General features: G+C 37.8%; 1 protein-coding gene across 2 annotated transcripts; it reads right to left on the bottom strand.

Annotated features, from left to right (window-relative positions):
- Positions 1-741: 741 nt before the first annotated feature.
- On the bottom strand, positions 742-19308 carry LOC113774983 (protein PHOTOPERIOD-INDEPENDENT EARLY FLOWERING 1). 2 transcript variants are annotated; one of them, XM_027319663.1, is made up of 21 exons: positions 19014-19308; positions 15672-15765; positions 14496-14576; positions 14280-14387; positions 14077-14157; positions 13898-13986; positions 13637-13773; positions 13491-13552; positions 12579-12711; positions 11271-11336; positions 11116-11198; positions 10900-11031; positions 10049-10099; positions 8945-9013; positions 8724-8786; positions 5552-8636; positions 5203-5267; positions 4949-5019; positions 4055-4832; positions 2290-2816; positions 742-1640 (listed from the first exon to the last, which is right to left on the bottom strand). In XM_027319663.1, the coding sequence occupies exons 2-21, from the start codon at positions 15729-15731 to the stop codon at positions 1205-1207; spliced, it is 6177 nt and encodes a 2058-aa protein (XP_027175464.1). In that variant the 5' UTR covers positions 15732-15765; positions 19014-19308; the 3' UTR covers positions 742-1204. The 2 variants fall into 2 exon arrangements, with proteins under 2 accessions (XP_027175464.1, XP_027175465.1); XM_027319664.1 differs by having other exon boundaries at positions 11116-11189.
- Positions 19309-19548: the final 240 nt, after the last annotated feature.

Raw genomic sequence — 19548 nt, 5'->3', positions numbered from 1 at the left:
TACTATTAGATTATGCTTATAGCAAGAGTAAGAATAAGCCAATTTGGCTTTTATAAGGAACGGGATCAAACCTCTCAGGAAGCTGATATATTTTCGCCAATAAGGCTCTGTGCACATTCCTCTATTACATTAATACAAACCTAAGATATTGAAAAGTAACGAGCATAATGGAAAGACTTCCCATCGTTTTTGCCAGCTCTAGAAAGGTGATCCATACATACGGCTTAAGAGAATCCAGTAAAAGCCCCAAGAGAACAAATTTTGAACAAGAGACTTTTCTGTTTTCCTGTTTTCCGAGGAGGAAGAAGCGGGAAAGGATTGTTGCTGTCCGTCGTATTAAAACTCAGGACCTGGTAATCCAGCAAATTTTCACCCGTATTGGAACCTTATCATGCAGCAAAAAGCCAAGCAACTGAAACTCGAGCACTGGTCGGTTCAGCTCCTCAATATCTTCACCCAGCAGCAGCAAACCCTATAACTTAGTGCCATCTGCAATTTACAAATTCCATTCATAGTTAAGTTTCAAGAATCAAGGGTCAAAAGCAAAATCAGAGTAACAAGGAGATGAGTGAAGACTTTCAGCCAGGAAACATTACTCCCCTTCAGGAACATTACCTGCAGCAGCTCTATGAACTCGCATTAGCAGCACATACCGGACTTGCATTTGTCTTCATGCAAACTATCTAGTAAACTCAGGAAGCACAGCCACAACACACACACACAAACAGAGAGAGAAAGAGAAGCAGGTAAAAATGGTATCCTTTTAATTTCATTGATAAGGTTTTCCTCTATCACTATTGAATAGAATGTGCCAACATAAACCAATTCATGATTTCCCCCAAAACTGCAAGCACATAATTCCCCCCACGAAAGAAAAGAAAATATCAATAGCTCAATGGCCTGTCAGATCAATAGTATATTACACTCCCCATGTAGTACTCCGCTTCATCCAACCACCTATACCAGATCATTGTCCCACAAGTAAACCACAGGTCTGGCTGAATCTTGCCCTCTTTTTAACAAGCATCACAACAATACACCTTGGTCTACCTTGCCCCCGAGAGCATGCAAATGATTCTCCAGTCTCAAGTATTGGATACTCTCCTTGACTGGGAGTCGGATCCCGCGAGGCTTTAATTGCCAAAGCTTAAGCCAAGTCTCACTTGGAAATCTCAGAGCATTTGCCAGATTCCAAATTCAACCTTTAGCCAATATCTGTAAATTCTGGCAATATCAAATAATCATCCAACCCAGAAATGAACCCAGGAACATAGTCATGTGCAACCATATCTGAGCTGTCAGTTGCCATTGGAAGTTCAGGATTGATGTTAAAGGGGGAACTGACACAAAGGTCAGCCATTCCAATTTCAGCGCTGCTGGTTGATACCACATCATCTTTTACACAGAAATCACTGAGTACTGGATGGAGTACTGGATCAGCTGCAAAACTACGGGCATCACTAGATTCTGTAGTTGTCTTTCTCAATTTTGATCTGGACGACTTATTTGAATCAGAAACTAATAGCTTGTGTTTCCCCAGAGATTGTACTTTCATTGGAGTTCGAGACTTTGCATCCCCAACAGGGAAAGCCAAAGTAGCCCAACCAAAACTATCTTCAAGACAAGCTCTAGATGCAGCTCTGTAAAGATCCAAGAGTTACATATTAAGTTCTCAAAAACTATATAATATATTGCTTATAAATACACTAAATAGCAAGTGCTTAGTTGTCAATCAAAGAAAAAGTAAAAAGGGCAGCAACCTTATTTTCAACTTTGCATTTTTCTTTATTTTAGGTGATTTCATGAAACACAGGACTGCATTAATGAATAAGAAATAAACCCAAGGACAAAATTGACCGATCAAGAGATTAAGAGAGTGTTCGAAGACAAGGCTGAGGCCCCAAGAAAGATTTCATCCTAACATCTCATATACCATAAATAAAATGGCTTGAAAATAGCACAAATATTGGGGGTAAAAAAAAGAGTGATAGACACTTAATTTTCCCAAAACTGGCACTTGTCAATAATAGGTGCAAGAAAGAAAAAGGAAAGTTCCAGTGAAATTGTATGTGGCTCCAGGGTGACATGCAGTAAACATATTTAGTAAAAAACCGAAGAAAAACATTCCTGCTTTACTCCACAGGGTAGCAATAGCCATGTAGAGTTTGTTTGCTTCTAGGCAGTTGGATGATGCACTTGCAAATCATTGAATCGAGAATACAGCACAGCACATTAACTTAAGTTTTTATTATTAAAAGCAAGTAAATGTCTTGCTGCAATAAGCAATACCTGAACCGATTTTCTGCCAAATCCTGGAAAGGTTTGAGATGATTTTCTTGTCCAATGGTTTTTGAAGATGGTGGAGTCTCACGCCCAAGTATCGAAAGATTTACAACAGATGGAAGGTTTAATGTTGTATCATGCTCACCACCCAGTAATTGTAGCGTAACATCGAGTCTCTCTGAAACAACAGAAGCTTCATCCCTCTGCTTGGAGATAGGAACATTGTCATCCTTTTTAGCTGTGTGATCATCACAGAGAGCAGCTGCTACTAACTTACCAGATGCAAAAGAATTGGTGAATTTCATCGACTCCAACGATTCTCCACTGAAATCCCTGGAGACGACGTTCAACGGAGAGGTGACTGCCTTTCGATAAGAAGAGGAGGCATTTTGAGAAGGTGCAAGGTTGTGTCTGTTAGTCTTAAGAGATGAAAACCTCCATACAGAAGAAAGAAGGGCAAAAAAATGCTTTTGAATAAGAGGTTCAGCATCAGAAAACTGAGAAGCAACATCTAGCAACATCCTGGTATGGTCCTGACGCAAAAGGAGGACAGGGATTAGCTAAATCTAAACAAAAGCTTCTTCCATATTGACAAGGCAGAGTGCATTGACAATGCATTTTACTAAAGAAACTTGAGATAACATTTAAACCAAAAAACTGTAGGTAAAAAATGAGAGACTACAAAAAAAAGTAATACCATCTCCAATTGATGAAAGTTGACAATGTACTATAAAATGAATAATAGACCAAAAGAAGGCTAGATTTGCCATAACCAACAATACTTTTGAAGCAGCTCATTCAAATAATACACACCAAAAGAAATACACTCATTTGCAAAGTTTTCATGATGCTATAAATTCTTGTACAATCTCAAGACGCTATCTCCATGTAAAATGAGGCACAGAAATACCTGGAGAACAATGCATTGAACATATGTACACATAATGAAGGATAGAATGATGCAAGAATTTAAGGAAAAGCTCGACACTCAGTCTGCAGCAGCATTGAACCACATCATCAATTTCAAGGTATTGTACATCATTTGAAAAACCTTTAGCTTCATTATATCTCCTTATTTTACAAAATATCAAGGAATCTCATCCTATCAACAATTCTAAGGTCATAGCTGGGGTCCCTGATTCATGCTCTAAGCAAAGTGCAAACTGCGCTTTATCAGAATCCTGAGTTGTAAACAAGTTACCAGTCCAATTAGAGTCAAGAACATTAAGATTAGCACTTCTTAACCATTGCCACTTCAAATTTAAGTAGGCACAATAGCTAAAATTCAAAACCTCATAACTTTCCTACTGTAACTCATAAGCACAGACATTTATTAGGACAGAACATCACAGCATATATGTATACATAAGCATATGTGTGCATATAGCAGCTTAATGTCCAGGTAAAACATGATCCTTTCTGGGTATTTTAACCCACAACACAGTACTCAAATGCAGAAACAAGTATAAATAGACACACGTACTTTCAAAGTTGCTTAATTTGTGCAAAAAAAAGAGAGAAAAAAGCAGGTGGTGATTTCTTTTTGGCAACACATAAACCATACAACAATGACCAAGACACAGGTTATTGGAATGTGAAACATTGTCCTATTGAGATGCCTCACTCACAATTCTACTCTAGAATTTCTGCTAGTCCAAGCTGTTATTTTAGGCTTGACTAAGGAATCCACTTTTTAACATTTTATATGTGATTCTGTTCCAAATATTTTTTCCATGAGTACAGAGGGAGATTCATTGTTGAATGTGCTTACCTCAGTTACTTTAAGAAGACCCTTCCCAGAGCCAGTATTGCTGGCTTTGTCATTGTTCACAGGATCAGTGCTAGTCAAAACATATCTTTGAATAAGCTCCCTGAACCTCTCACAACAGTGGACAGGATATCGGTACCTGCCACGATAAAGCCCACCAGTAGACATACCATACAGCATTTCACTCACCAAGCTCCAATTTGCACCATACTCATGCACAGCAGCACATAGAATAGCATCCTCCTGAGGCGACCAAAAATCAGGGACAGGAAAACAATCTTTGGGCCACATATTCCCTTTCTTCTTAAGTTTCTCTGGTCTAATGGTCATAACCCGCTTCACAGGCATAGGGATGATTGAAACTTTCTTTCCGATCTTACTCCTGCTCACAGACTTAAGTTCAACATCAACTACTCTACTCTCACATTGCCTAGAATATTTGGTATCATTCTGCAGCTTTCCCAGCATGTTGGAGTCTAAAACAGAGGAGCACATCTCAGGAGCCTTCTTAAACTTCTTGGACTTCTTTGTGCTTCTCTCTTCATCAACCCATGGTGCTTGTTTACGTTTCTTCTCCAGCCTTCGACACGGAGACACATCACCAGAGGAAGTCATTTCATCATCATACAGAGATTCTCCATCAATAGACATCAGTTCCATCGCTGACTCCTCCTTAACGGCTTTGAACTCAGAAGCTAAAGCTCCTTTCTTCAGAGATTTGAACTTGGCTTTCTTTGTCTTTTTCTTTGACTTGGGTTTACGAACAGTTGATATCTGATTTCTGCATACCACACAGAGCTAGCTATATAACACACAATAATTTCCTAATACTGCAGTGACCACCTAGATACAAAGTGAGCTGGGGATAGATAGGAAAATTCTCAGCAGCATACTTACCTCACGGAATCAGAATACCCATATTCTGCAAGTTCCTTCTCTTTAGCTTCAGCTTCCAGTTCTTCCATCAACTACCAAGTATTTTTAAAACAACCTCATCAGTAGAATAAAGTAAAAATTGCAGGAAAGGCATGGTTTTGTGTGTCCCTACAAGCTGGAAAATCTACAATTGCTTTTCATTCAGGAAGTTTTCTATTTCGTTTCGCTTTTCTAGAGAGGTTATAAAAAACAAAAGTAATATTGGTGCCACTAACCTGATGCTGGGTCAAAGCCTCAACTTGCTGACGATACACCTCAGTTGCAAAATCAGCATCCCAACCTGATATTGGCAGGAATTTTGAGCATTAATACTACTATGACCTCAGACCATGCATTACTCATGTGATTCATCTACAAGCTACAACACCTAAGACTTGTTCAAGCATAAAAAGAGTCAGAAATTTGTTTAACTCAATAAAACATGAAAACAATAAAATGGAACATATAGGTGAGACATTAAGGCATAATACGCACAGTGTGTCAATGCATTGTTAAGGGATAATATGCATTGTGTCATGATTTCAAGCATTGTCAATGACTAAATTATAGGAAAGAGCTACTTACTTTCATATACAAAAGGTTCTTCATCATCCTCAATATCAGCTTCCATGTCTTCCTTCAACTTTTCAATGCGATCCAGCTCCCACTCCTTTTCCTCAAACTGCACTTGTGATTGTGTTGCTGTCTTATCTATGATTGGGTCCCACAACTCCATAAAGCGTATTGCATAGCGGTCAATTGGACGTAGCTGATTCTCAAAGGACAAAATTGTTTGTCCTGATGCAGCAGCAGCTGCAGCCATCTCTTTGACATCAGCGAGCATATCAAAATCATCTTCCTTACCAGCAAAGGTGATGGATCCACCTTCAACTGGTCCTTCAACATTCAATGCTGCCACACTGTCTTTATTTGATGCCGTAACCTGGCCATCATGCTCAGCAGGCTCATCAGTCTTTAGGTCCTCCTCATTGCCAAATTCTTCTTCTTCCAATCTCCCAATAGCTTCTTCAGTAAATTCTTGATTCTCCACAGCCTCTTCCTGTTCAACCTTCTTCAGTGCCATGTAGTCTGCTTCATCTTCAGCATATTTCAGAGCTGCCTCAACATCAGCATTAGAGAGAGGAACCTCAGAACTTTCATTGCAATTGTCCTCCTTTTGCTCGTTCTCTACTGAAATTTTTTGATGGCCAGTAAACAGTTCCATTGGATCCAGCTTTTTAAAAAATTCAGTGTTATAACCCCCACTCTGGATAACCAAATCATCGAGAACACGTTTCTGATTTGCCTTCTTTAATATATTTTCTTCAATGGTGCTCTCGCTGATTAACCGATATATGTGTACTTCACGTGTCTGTCCTATTCTATGACAACGATCTTGAGCCTGTTGATCCATAGCAGGATTCCAGTCGCTATCATAAAAGATAACTGTATCTGCCCCGACTAAGTTAATGCCGACACCACCACTACGGGTTGATAAAATGAAGAGGAAAATTTTTGGATTAGTGTTGAACCGCTGCATCAATGTTTGCCTCTCTTCTGGCTGAGTAGAGCCATCTAAACGCATGTATGTGTAACCATACAAGTTAATGAAAGCCTCCAAAACATCAAGCATCTTTGTCATCTGGGTAAAAATTAATGCCCTGTGACCTTCTAATTTTAGACGCCTAAGCAAAAGTGCAAGCTCCTGCAACTTGCCACAGTCAAACTGTATAAGACGTCTATCAGGGAAATAGACTTGCCTTCGGACAACTGCAGGCCGCAAAGGAGTGAGAAGAGGAGACAGAACCTCCGAGCATCTTTCCTTGAAAGTCGGTTGAATAAACACAGAACTTCCACCTTTACTGCACCAGCAATCTGGGGTTGGTGCACGGGCAGCAGGGATAGCAAACATGAAACTCTCCACCTGATCAACCATTTTATGAAATCGTTCAACAGGTGATAGTACAATGTCAGCCAGCTTCGATGAATATGAGTAAGACAAGGGATTAGACTTCTGATCATGAATTGCATAGACAGGATTTTTTATGGTGACAAGTTCCTGTAAACCTGTTGAGTAAATAGGTTTCCTCCTGCACCTTAAAGAATTCCACCAAGCAATAGATGCTGCCCGCTCCTTTGCTTCTCTCTGTCTCTCCTTCGTAAGTGCCTTCTGGATCTCCTCAAAAATGTTCATCCCATGAAACTTCTTATGCTTATAAGCATGCCCAACTTCTCCACAAACTTGGTTAACACGACCCTCAATCAAGCTTGAGGGGGTAGCAATAGCTTGAATATCTTCACTCTCCCAAGATGACATGCAGTTATCCAGATGTGTAAATGAAAGCCCTAAATCACCAAGGTCCACCGTGGAAAATGGGCGAGGTGTAAGCATTGCACAAACAGATGAGCTTAACTGCAGATCAATGCCAGTCATATCAAAGGAACTGACAATTGGACGGCCTTCAAATAAATCAGGATGGTTGCAAACTTTGCGAAGTTGCATTATGACACTAATCATCCCAAAAAAATTTGAACTAGCAAGGGTTGCTTGGGTCTCTGAGCTAGCAATGAAATCCTCATACAAGTTCCGCTGCCTCTTTGACAGTCTACAATAGATGACATGTTCATACTTCATTGGAAGCTGCTTCTCTACATCCCTCTTCAACCGACGTAATATAAAGGGTCGAAGAACATTGTGCAACCGATCGACAACCTCTTTATTAACTTTTTCTTGTCCCTCAACCATCCCAGATATGGGATTACTAAACCAGTCCTTAAATTCTTGATGAGATTGAAAAATGTGGGGCATCAAGAAATGCATTAAAGACCATAATTCCATAAGATCATTCTGCAAGGGGGTACCAGTTAAAAGAATGCGCCGTTTTGAGTTGAAATTCAAAAGCGTCTGCCATCTTTGTGACTTCCAATTTTTTATCAGATGAGCTTCATCTAAAATCAAGTATTTCCACTTCTTCCGCTTGAAAACTTTAGCGTCCTGTATAACAAGTCTGTAAGTTGTTATACAAACATGAAAAGAATTTGGTTTTAACCACCCTTGCCTCTTTATTCTTCGCTCTTTAGCACTTCCAAAATACGTCAATATTTTGAAAGCAGGACACCATTTAAGAAACTCCGTTTCCCAATTGAGCATGACGCTAGTTGGAACAACAATGAGATGAGGGCCCCATATCCCCTTCTCACATGCTAGGTGAGCTAGCAGAGCAATTGTCATAATAGTCTTTCCCAAGCCCATCTCATCAGCCAAAATCCCATTAAGTTTCTTCTCATACATGGTAACAAGCCAGTCCAAGCCAATATGTTGATACTCACGAAGAGGATACTTGAGAAGAAAAGGGAATTTCGTACGCACTTTCGTTGTTGAGAATGTATTACCCGTGGGTTGTGCCGATCTAGCAGCAGCAGCTGCATCAGCAATTATGTCTGCACTTTCGCCCTCTTCTCCAGCTTTTGCTACATATTCAGTTTCTGGTTCTTCTACCTCAGAGCAAGCAGCAGGCTGAAATGCACTAAAATTATCTTCTCTGTTTAAAGATACTTTAAGCTCCTTCAACTCACGATCCTTGGGTTCAGGTGAATCCATAAAATTCTCAGAAGCAGAAGCATATTCAGATCCAGTGTCATCATGCTCATCTTTCTCAGAGTCCCAGTCCTAACAAGAAAAATTCAAGCCATCAGAATAATCTCAAAGATATAACAGTCACTTCAGAAAAACTGAAGCGAGAAATCCACACCATACCTTTTTATACCTTGCAAGCAGATCTTCTATAGGAATTTCACTCTCTTTCTGCAATAGCGCAATCTGAAAAATAGCCATTTAATACATTAAATCAAACCAAACTCAACATTTGATATATCAACTAATAAATGGAAACCAGAACACTGGTATACAAGGATTAGATTATTGGAAAAGTATTTAAAAAAAAAACTAAAATGGAGCAGTGATTGAGCTGTTCTTGCCTCATTTGGGGCATCATTGGGTTCCGCCTTGGCTAGTTCTTCCTCTTCTAACAGGGTTGTCTCATCATCCTGAAGTCAATGTGAAACATAATCTCAAAAAAACCAATCATTTTAAAATCCCAAAATCAAGATTGGTGACTGATCAAGAAGATATACTCTAATTAACAAAGGCAAAAAGTACAATTACCAAATAACCCAAAATTTCACAAAAAAATGCACATCAATAAGACACTAGTAACTAGTAAAAATGCACATCATTTCAACGGAGTAGGAACCTCTATTCTGATTCAACACGCCGTATTTAATGTGCCACTAATTGAACATGAATACACAACAATTATTGATGTCATGGGGCCCTGTCCTCAACAAAGACGCATAAGAAGTGCAAATGGAAGGACAATACTCCATAAGGCTCATTAACTATCAGACCAAGTCTAACTTATTAAAGTAGCAGCAGAAATTTAAGGACTCATTTTAACCAATACTTCCCTGCATCTCTTTGACACAACATGCCCTAGAGCACATCCTATTATCACACCCAAGAGCACATCCAACAAACAGAACTTGTTGGTTCCCTAAACTGGCAGTTCTATCATCTATGTCTTTATCTACCTCCTACATGGAAGACCTTGCACATCATCCTTAAAAGTATCATCTCTCTCCAACCCACCTTTTGTACTACATCCACATGCACATCACATCCAATCTTCAATATTCACCAACCCACGCAACCTCTAAATGCATAACACAGCTCCCATGGCCATACCTTTTGGTAACTTCCTTCATACAGTTAGGAAGCTGATGTAATTCTATGAGAAACCATAAAATTTTCCATAAAGAATGATATGTTCTACTATCTACTTCCTTTCCAACTCAAGAGCTCTTGCTCTCTGCAGGTTGCTTTATGTTCTAAAAATCATTCCTCTGAAAAACCAATTACATCTCACTACCTGCAAAACCTCCTCAAGAATCACCCATAATTTTCTTAGTAGTGTATTTGCTACCTTAAAGCTAAGTGGATGGAGTCTCAAAGAACACACAAATACACACTACTACACATCCAATTTAAAAAAAAAAACGTCTTTTTGATAATGAAAGGTTTACCATAAAATCGTCTTTTTCCTCTCCTGTACCAATGTCAAAATCTTCATCATCCTGCACATGAAAGAGGATATAACAGATTTAGCTCTATAATCGGCGAGCTACAAAAGTAAGGTGATCTTTAAATAATTTCAGCCACACACTTCAATCACCATCAAACATATGAAGCAAAGCAGAGAGGACACATGACAGAAAAAAAAGAGCTATACTTAAACTACAATAAAGCTTCTGTACAGGAAAACACCTTTTGGCCAATAATGGAGTTTAATATCGTGTTTCAGAAAGAAAAAGTAATATAACGGTGACCATTAACGAACCAAGAGCACCAGAAATGGTTATAACCTAGAGCAGCTCTAAAAAAAATGAAACACTAACCAAATTTCACAACAGCTTGATAACCTTTCTTCCAATATTAGTGACCAAGGTGAAAAAGATCAAATACTTAGAAACCTTGTATACACTCAGCTTTTGTCTATACCCTATCAAGAAAAAGATAACAGAAGTCTGAAACCTATTCATTCTTCATAAAGTAACTGCAATCCCTATACAGATTAAATCTCTAAGAATGGCCATTTGACAAGATCCGCCAGGTGTAGTCAATTTACACTTTTAAAATTGAACAGCACCAAGCTCAACCTTCAACTTGATGGTGAAACTCACCCCACACTACCATGTAAAGACATCCACCCATCAACCTTTCTGCATCCTAATTTAACACAGCCTTCAAATTGACCATGTACTTGCAAATAGTACAGGTCCTAGATGTTCCATAACTGATACAATAATTGAAACATCAAAACAGTAGAAAACTACTGCAAGTACAATCCAGAGAGATTATCATTTCCAATCTTTACCTGTTCATCACTATAATCATCCAAAATGCACTGTTTCTCCCAGTCTTGAAATTTATTTGGAGTTCTTACTCTGTGCACTTGAACATCCAAAAAGTGATTGTTGGAATTGTGTAAAAAGCCATTACTCCCAACCTGTAATATAGAGCGAAAACATTAAGTTGAGCGAAGAGATAGCTCAACAATTCATTACAATAACCACAAGCACATACAACTTACACAACGACGACCAGGAGATACTGGTGAGCTGCTTCTACCATTTGCTGACACAGTACCAATTTCGTTCTCTTTGCCTGTATTGTCTTAATAAAAATCCAAAATGAGAAGGTAACTATAGCCAATAAAGCAGAAAGCCAATTACTATAGACACTCACCATTTTCAACTGGCCCATTAGCTCCAGTAGCAACAGCGGTTTGCTCTGGACTAGCTTTTCTGCTGACTGAAAATTTGTATTAATTAGAAATTGCAAATTGCATAAATTAGGTTTTTTTTTGAGGGGGTCCTACTGAATGTTTTCTAACTAGGGCATGATAACAAAAATCAGTATTGAACCATAGAGAACAAGAATAGGAGGAGGGTAGATATTAAGACAGAGAATTCTATTGTCTCTTGTGCTCTCCCCCCTCCCCCGCCCAAACAACACACACCCTCTATATTACACAGAGAGATACATAGCTCTAGTTTTATTCTGATTTCCCTCTGTCAGGGTACCAATCTGGTTATCGTTTTCTGCAATAATTTCATGGAGCTACTTTTCTCATTCCAAAACCACAAAAGTTACCCTCCGCTGCAATAACTTCTTTGCAAGCTCTCAGGTGCTTATAATGCCTTATTGTCAAAATAAAAACACATCTCATCAGACAAGGTTAAGGCCTCTGAATAAGGGCTCATTCTCGTCCCCTTTAGAATTTCCAAAATTCAATCATGGTGAACCATCAAAATCAACAAAAGCTTCTCTTTGGTAGATGCTCAGTTTTGGCTCTCTTGGTATTAAAAAATAAAAAATCTAGATGCAAAAAGTAAAAGATAAAAAAATAAAAAATCAAATCAAATCTATAATCAGGATAAATAATCAACCAAGAACAAGCCTTAAGAAGTATAGGTTCTATCAGGAAGAACCAAGAGCAGTAGTACATGTAAGAAACTCAGATTCTAGATTAGAAACAAGGATTGTTGTTTGCAAAAGGTAAGACCACTTGTCCTTTAAAATTTGGCATTGTCAAGAACGTCAATGATCAGCAGTTTAGAACCAACTTCAACAGAGAAGTAATCATAGACGTGGCCAGAGCCGTGAATAGATCCTAGATTGGTCCAATAAAACTTGCTATGAACAATTACCTCAAACAGATTCACAACGCTCAAGAGCACACAAGAGGGCAGGCCTACTTAGGTTATGCTACTAAGCATTCAAAGGACAAATAACTCTCAAGTTATCATGACAAGATGAGGTATAAATCATGCAAGGCTATAATCTTAGCTTTTGTAGTTGATGGCTCCAAAGATTCATGATAAGGATTAATACATGATATGCCACATAAATTCCCCTTGAATTGAAGCTTAAATTCCAGCATTAAACTTAACCGTCTGGCTAGTTACGCTTCTAGAATAAGGGCAGGTGAAGTTACAGAAAATGCAAGAAAGCAAAGATATCTTGACAAAAGATCTAGTAAATTAGGAATACCTCTCTCCTCATAGCGTTTAAGAAGCTCCTCCAGAGGAAGATCTATTTCATCTTGTAAAGCTGCTAATTCTTCTTCCCTTTCTTCTTTGGTTATGAGAGCCTCATCCTGCTCAATAGTATGCTCATCATCTTCCTAAAGCAGTATCACCACACATGGAAACAGTTTCATAAGTGCACAGATGCGCTGAATAAATACCAGAATGTAGCATCAAAATCAACAAACAGCAATCATAACTTTTACTAGCTTCAAAAGTCTCAATTTTATTAACCAAAAATAAGTATAGCACCGGCATCGCACATAAACATGTCTCAATTGTCAATAGTATGGCAGAATTGCAGACAACCCACACATTATAACAAAGTTGTATATGAGTATGCACCTATATAAAGTGCTCAGTCAATATTTTGGTTTCCCCTGGTTCAGAGCAAAATGCTGCCAAAGAAAGATTAAAACTTTACAAAAATTGTAGTGCATTACAAATAGATGAAACAAACGCATCTGATGATGCAGCCACCTATAAGTAGTTAACCAACCCCCCCCCCCCAAAAAAAACAACCCAAAAAAAGAACCCCTTCTTCCACCACATAATAACACTTTCTGGATACCTATGCTCAAATTCTTGAAAGATTAAGCACAAGTAGCTGTATCAAAAGGAAATGCCTAGTACTCAGGTATGAATGGTACATGGATGACAAAACCAAATATAAGGAAACGTAAACGGCAATAAGACCGAACACCAATTTAACAAAATGCTTAAAGAACAGAAAGAGGCTGCAAGATGTCATGGTTTGTTCAACACACAGTTAACTATTTCTTAGAATCCGTCCATATCACAGTGAAGATTCCCAAATAGAAAGTATAGACAACATCACAAAGAAACAGAAAAAATAAAATAAAATAAAAAACCTTACCGATTCATCCTCAGAGTCCATATCATAATCCCCATCTATATCTGGTCCATTTGATTGAGATTCTATCAATATTACTCAAGTAAGGTACTGCACAAGGTCATCATAAGATGTAACCCAACAGAGAACATAATACGAAATCTTCTTACCAATATTCGGTTCAGCACTTCCCCTGTCATAGTCACCTTCTTTGTACTCGATCCTCATTCGTTCTTGCGGTGAACTCGAGTCCAATTTGCAATGACCTGGAGAGCTAACAAGGTTCTCTGCCAGCATTGTTGAGTACCTGAAATTTCAAGCATTGATACATCATTTTTATCTTGCAGTGACGGGCACAACCAGAAAAATATGAAAAGGGAATGCTATTGTTCCTGATCTATAGGGTTACCAGAAAGCAGGCCCCAACGTACCTTTCGGTTTGCCCAAGGAGGAACTCAAGTTGTTTATCAAGTGCCTTTTTCTTCTTCTCATCAAGCTCCAACTGATGCTTGTAAAGAACCTAAAAACATAAAGTTAAAAGAATTTTTCAAGCAATTTCCAATAACTCTGAGACGCTTAGTGGAAGAAATTGACCAAATATTCATTTTACCAGCTTCTCTATTTTCAACCAAAATTTCTTCACGTCTTTAGAAATGTTGAGTGCAACTTTTTTCAACCTATGCTCTTCTTCCTGGTAACATTCATGGACATAATTATATGACTATCAAATCAGTGTGAACCACAAAAGATAAAGAGAATTTGATTTTGCTACATTTATTAGTATAAATACAGTTTAATGTAGAAACACAGAACCTTCACTCTCTTCTCTCCTCTTGTAGCCTGCTCCAACATACCCTTGCTGGCTCTGATTGCAACCTTCTTTGCCTGTGCCAATTTCCACTTTCTCTCTGACTCAAAGTCCTGAATGATACATTTGTTAGTGTAAGGGAAAAGTCAAAGTATAATTTATCACTTACAAAAATTTTGCTGAATGAAGAATTCACTCCAAAAAACAAAAAGAGACGCTACCTTTGACAACCAAACCATCTCCTCCAAAACATGATCCCAATGTGTTTTAGGACGCCGAGGTTCTTTTGGAGCTTCAAGCGCCTATCAATATGAAATACATCAATGAATTGCTGCGCGCATCAGACTTCCATAGAAAAAATATTCAACAAACTTTGTGTGCTGAATCTTAAACCACAAGATTATATACCACCTCAAAGAACCAGAATCTCTCTCTCTCTCTCTCCCCCTATTTTTAATGGAATGCGGCAAATTAAGTAGACCATCAATTATACTGAAGCATGACTTCAAGCTACTCAATTTTGACTCCACAAAAGATACTAATTCCTTCATAACAGTTTTGTTTAAGTCAGCTCAAATGAATCAAAACAAATGCTAAAAGCACCATACAAATACGTCAGAATGGTGCAATTACAGAAAGACGTCACTGTCAAACAGAACACAGAATTTGAAATACAGAAGTATAAAAGAAAAAAAAACTTAACTGTCAAACCAACTATTTGATGGGCCATGACAGTCTAACATATATAATTCTGGATGGATTTGAAATTTGAAGTGACAAAATGTTTCGGATTTAAATACACGATATATTCTACATTATGTAAAACTCAACTCCGTGATCTGCAATACAATTTGGGCAGCATCCACTGAAGAAAGGAAACAAAGCCAAGTTCACATTCATTAAGTAGTTAATCTCTCAATAACTCAAGTTTGAGTCCCAGTTCATTTGTAACTCTTGTGAGTTGCTACGATACAAGAAAGGAGCATTTTGAGTTACTGACTACATTTGTCTACAGTCATTTATTTACCAATGTAATCTCATAATAAAGAACAAGATTTTGTCATATGATTGTAAGCTTAAAGAGATGTAATAAGATGGGAAAAGGTTGCCCTTGTTTTTGTGCAGTTAGATTACATTTAAGCTGCAAAACTTCAGTTGTGCAGGGCCCACAGCAACCAGTTCAAGTAGCACATCAATCAATTTCGCAATGAAATTGACTATTACAATGTAGAACTCCTTTAGAATGTGTGCTTGCTTGTAGGTACGAGATAAGTAGTACATTGATAAAGAAAGAGTAATAAAGGAGTATCAGAAGCTCGATATAAGATATACATCCACTGCCAACAGATTAGATGTAACAGTGAAGGGCCTCAAACAAGAGAGTTCTTTTCTCTTACTTTCTGCCGCCTGGCTCGCGTTTCATGGTCAAGCTTAGACCTGGGACCTTTGGAGGCCATGAGTATCCTTAGATCCCTATGTCATACTCAAATCCTGCACACAGAAAAAAAGAAAATTCAGATGAGTTTGACTGCATGACATCCACATGATCAAAAATAAACATTTCGATCAATACACGTCTCCAAAAAAAAGGTAAGATGATCAAAAACCCAAGATAAAGCCTCAGATGAAATAATCTAATCATAAGTTCGATCTTCCAACTTGCAGTTAAATGTAATTAATTATAATGGTCACAAGTAAGAAGATAGCTTCCTGTGGTTTTGTTCCACTAGCATATCTAAGTTCCTCCCCAAACTACTGCCAAAAGTTAATTACACCAAGACAGCTTAGATATCTTGATTGCTTTAATTTTAGCAACAAAGTTGCAGGTTCATATAAAAGATTGATTTTGCCTTCTGAAGATCCTATCTGACAATGAAGTGCAAATTATTCAAAATTAGGCAGGTGATCCTCCTGGTTAAGAGTCAAATATACAGAATAACCAAAAAGAAATCAGCTTACATCCATAAATAAGTAGCCAAATAACAGAACAGAATCGCCATGGTGGTAGATTTTTTCAATGGTGTAAAAAAAAAATCATTAAAGTCAGGACAAATCGTGCTGATCTTTACTTTCTACTCAAAAAACATGGCAAAGAGAAAAGATAAACGTTTTTCAACATTTCAAGTTTCAATTTTCCATCAACTAGGAATCCGAGCTGATTAAAATAAATTAAGTCCAAAAATACCAAGGAGTGACCAGGACTTTTCTCGTGATATGTCGCCAGGAAAGGTATAGGTGGGTTCATTAACTCATAGGGAAATGTATTCAAGGATTGAAGTCTCAAGGTACATCTTATGAACATAAACTAGATTTGAAGTAATATGAAATATTTCTCAATGCAGGGGCATGGGTGTTATTTAACAAAAGGAAGAATTGTCCTGAAATTACTTAACAAAAATTTCTAAGCGACTACATGGGCATAAGCTGTCAACATTGGTTGCACAGTGTTTTATATCAATTTATTTGTAAAGATTGAAGGACGGTGAATCAATATGGTACCAAATCCAATGTTCATACTACAGAAGGTAACCCAATTAAACTGGAAGTTTTTCTAATTAAAAAAAAAGGAAAAAAACCACATTTGGGCAGGGGGCATGGGAGTTAAGAGGGTGAACCTGGTTAGAGAGTGTGCTGCTTGGTAACAAACCTGGCTTGACAATTAACTCAGGAGTTACTTAACTCTATTTGCAAGATTCAAGGCAAGAACCACTTACAATTTAAAGTACCATGGAAAACATCCTTAGATCAACTAAATCTTTACATCTCATGTCATGTAACTATATTGACTCACTACTAAGAAGAAAATCCATGAAACATCACTCAAGAAAACTACCATTTGCTCAGTCACTCTCTTTGATAGTGCAAAGAATTATTACTTCCGTTCAAGAATTATAAACTGGGCAAACATAAAACTAAAATATATATATCTCTACCTCAGGGACGCAAACCTCAAAATGAGGTTGTTAGTAGTCCCTATACCAAATGATTTATGTTTTCAACTTTTAAAAACTAATTCAATTCTACCTATACCGCTGTTCCCCTATCTGGATCAAATAAATAACCGTTTAACTTCAAGCATATGTCCTTACAATGCCCATTTAGATAAAGTTAGTCATTCATGTTCTAAAGACAAGGCTTCACAGAAAGAACAAAAAAGCAAATCAAAACAAGATCCGGGCAAAAATTAGTTGGACTTGTACAATAGTCAGTGGCTAAATTGTTTCACATAAAAGAGCATTGCTTTCAACAGGCATCATAGCCCCCTAGTTACCATCCTTATATCAAATTTTCACTCCCTAAATCTCTGTTGAGATAGAGCAAGAGATTATTACTTATTAAGAAGAAAAAGAGCCCCGCTCTAGAGACATATTGAAAGTAGTTTGTTCCCAATACCTGCACCTTAACATCCTGTAAGCTATAGTAAACAAACAATCACTTTACAATGTTTAACTGCATCATGTAATCATTTTCCCTCACAATATGCCATCCTAAATTCAATCAGCATCATTTACAGGAGCAACTGTATTGGAGAAAGCCGAGAGAGATCTTAGCTGAAGTGACTAGATAAATGTATATTACCCAAAAAAAAAATCACTTTCCATGTGTATTTACAGGGCAACACATATATGTCAAAACCTAGTGACAAGAGACTATCAAAGTCACATCTCAAGTTTCCATCTTTGCCAGGTTCCAGCAATCAAAATGACTGGAAGAACAAGTTTGTCACTGCAATCTTATATCTTACATCCAGCATTCAGATCATGAATGATTCAAGCACATTTTCTCAGATAGCAAATCTAATCTTCAAAGCACAAATCTGTGAAAGAGAACAACAAAACATACAGAATCCAATCAATTCCATCACGACCCGCTTCAGGTTTGCAAGATTGTCACATTACTTGACAAGGCAAAAACAGAAAGGAAACAACATTTTCTCCACAATATGCTGCCTTTTTACATCTTACTCCTACAGGTTGCAAATGCTGCTTAAGAAAGAAATCCACAATTCATAGCAAGTACTCACTCTAAGTGCCAGAATAGTGGGAGAAGAAAAAGTGGACAGAAAAGGTTGAGTGGTATTCAATGTGAACCTTGGTTGGCCCATATACAGTTCACATTATAGCTGACTTTAAATTTTTGTAAATAACACATAGTGTATTGTATTTTAATGTCGAAAGCACCCAGCTGTGTCGGTTGCATGTCATTGATACACCCAGACAAATTTTGAAATTACCATCTTCTCCATCTAAATGAGATAAAGAGACCGAGCTCCGGCTCAAGAATTAGACAATGAAACACACGCTCGCAGGAATCGGATATAGGCCAAAGGTTAAGGGCTAAAAAGGGTGCGAATGTCCATCTTCATCAGCAGATATAATTCTAACGCAGTATATGTCGTGCACCTATTTCTCTCTTAAGGACTCAAAAAATGAGACATGTATCCACAAGTCAAAACTCTAGCTAGGGTTTCACATATTAACCCCAAAAAGAAAAAATAGAAAAAAGGAAACAACTTCAGCTTCTCAATCAAAGCTTCAAACTCCCAAAAGAAAAATTGAATTTAACGTGCATGTCACACTAGCAAACTAACAGCTCACAGCCAAAGTCTCCCACTTCATCCCGAATAAACAAAAACAAAAACTAAGAAAAACTAACAAATTCACATAATATTTACATGCATAAACAGAATAATGAGAGCAAAAGAAAACAAAACAAAATGAAAACACAGTGACGCTTACCATCTAAAGGATTCGTCGATGAATAAAAATAGAGAAAAAAGATAAGCTTTTCAGCTCTCCACGAACGCCGACGCCGCCGCCACTGATGGGTGGAAAAAGCGCGCGCGAGGCGCCCAATGTCGAGTATAAATTGATACAAATAAACGTGAAACAGATAGGAAGAGATCTACAGGGGAAGAAAAACGAAAGATATTTCTAGTTCGTGAGAAGCTTTTCCTTGAAAGAGTCGCCGGTCTCCGGGGCGTTTTAGGGTTTTCAACGAGAGAAGAAGAGACAGTCTGTCCGGGTTTAAGCGCCGATGAATTCCGACGAGTCTTTGCTCAGATCCGATTTTATACAATCTATTTTTTTAAATGATATAAAAATAAAATAAAATAAATAGTTTAGGAAAAAGAGGTCTCTTTGGGTTGCTTGTGGGGCTTTTGTTTCCCAATTTTTTTCTTTTTTTCTTTCTCTTGAGGATCTTTTTTTGGAAGTATTCTACTGTATTAGAAATAGTATGCACTTTGTACGGGTTAAAAAATATATATATAGT

Source organism: Coffea eugenioides, chromosome 6 (assembly GCF_003713205.1).
Source record: "Coffea eugenioides isolate CCC68of chromosome 6, Ceug_1.0, whole genome shotgun sequence".
Classification (NCBI taxonomy): Eukaryota; Viridiplantae; Streptophyta; class Magnoliopsida; order Gentianales; family Rubiaceae; genus Coffea; species Coffea eugenioides.
The sequence above is the reverse complement of the archived record's forward strand: the minus strand, read 5'-3'. Positions and strand labels throughout refer to the sequence as shown.

Excerpts from the sequence above, each read along its gene's own strand:
- LOC113774983 (XM_027319663.1), bottom strand. The coding sequence starts at position 15,731 with ATGGCCTCCAAAGGTCCCAGGTCTAAGCTTGACCATGAAACGCGAGCC. Across the intron at positions 12,712-13,490 it reads TGGACTCTGAGGATGAATCG|GAAGATGATGAGCATACTAT; the intron begins GTAAGGTTTTTT and ends ATACTGCTTTAG. Across the intron at positions 10,100-10,899 it reads ATGATTATAGTGATGAACAG|GATGATGAAGATTTTGACAT; the intron begins GTAAAGATTGGA and ends TTTCATGTGCAG.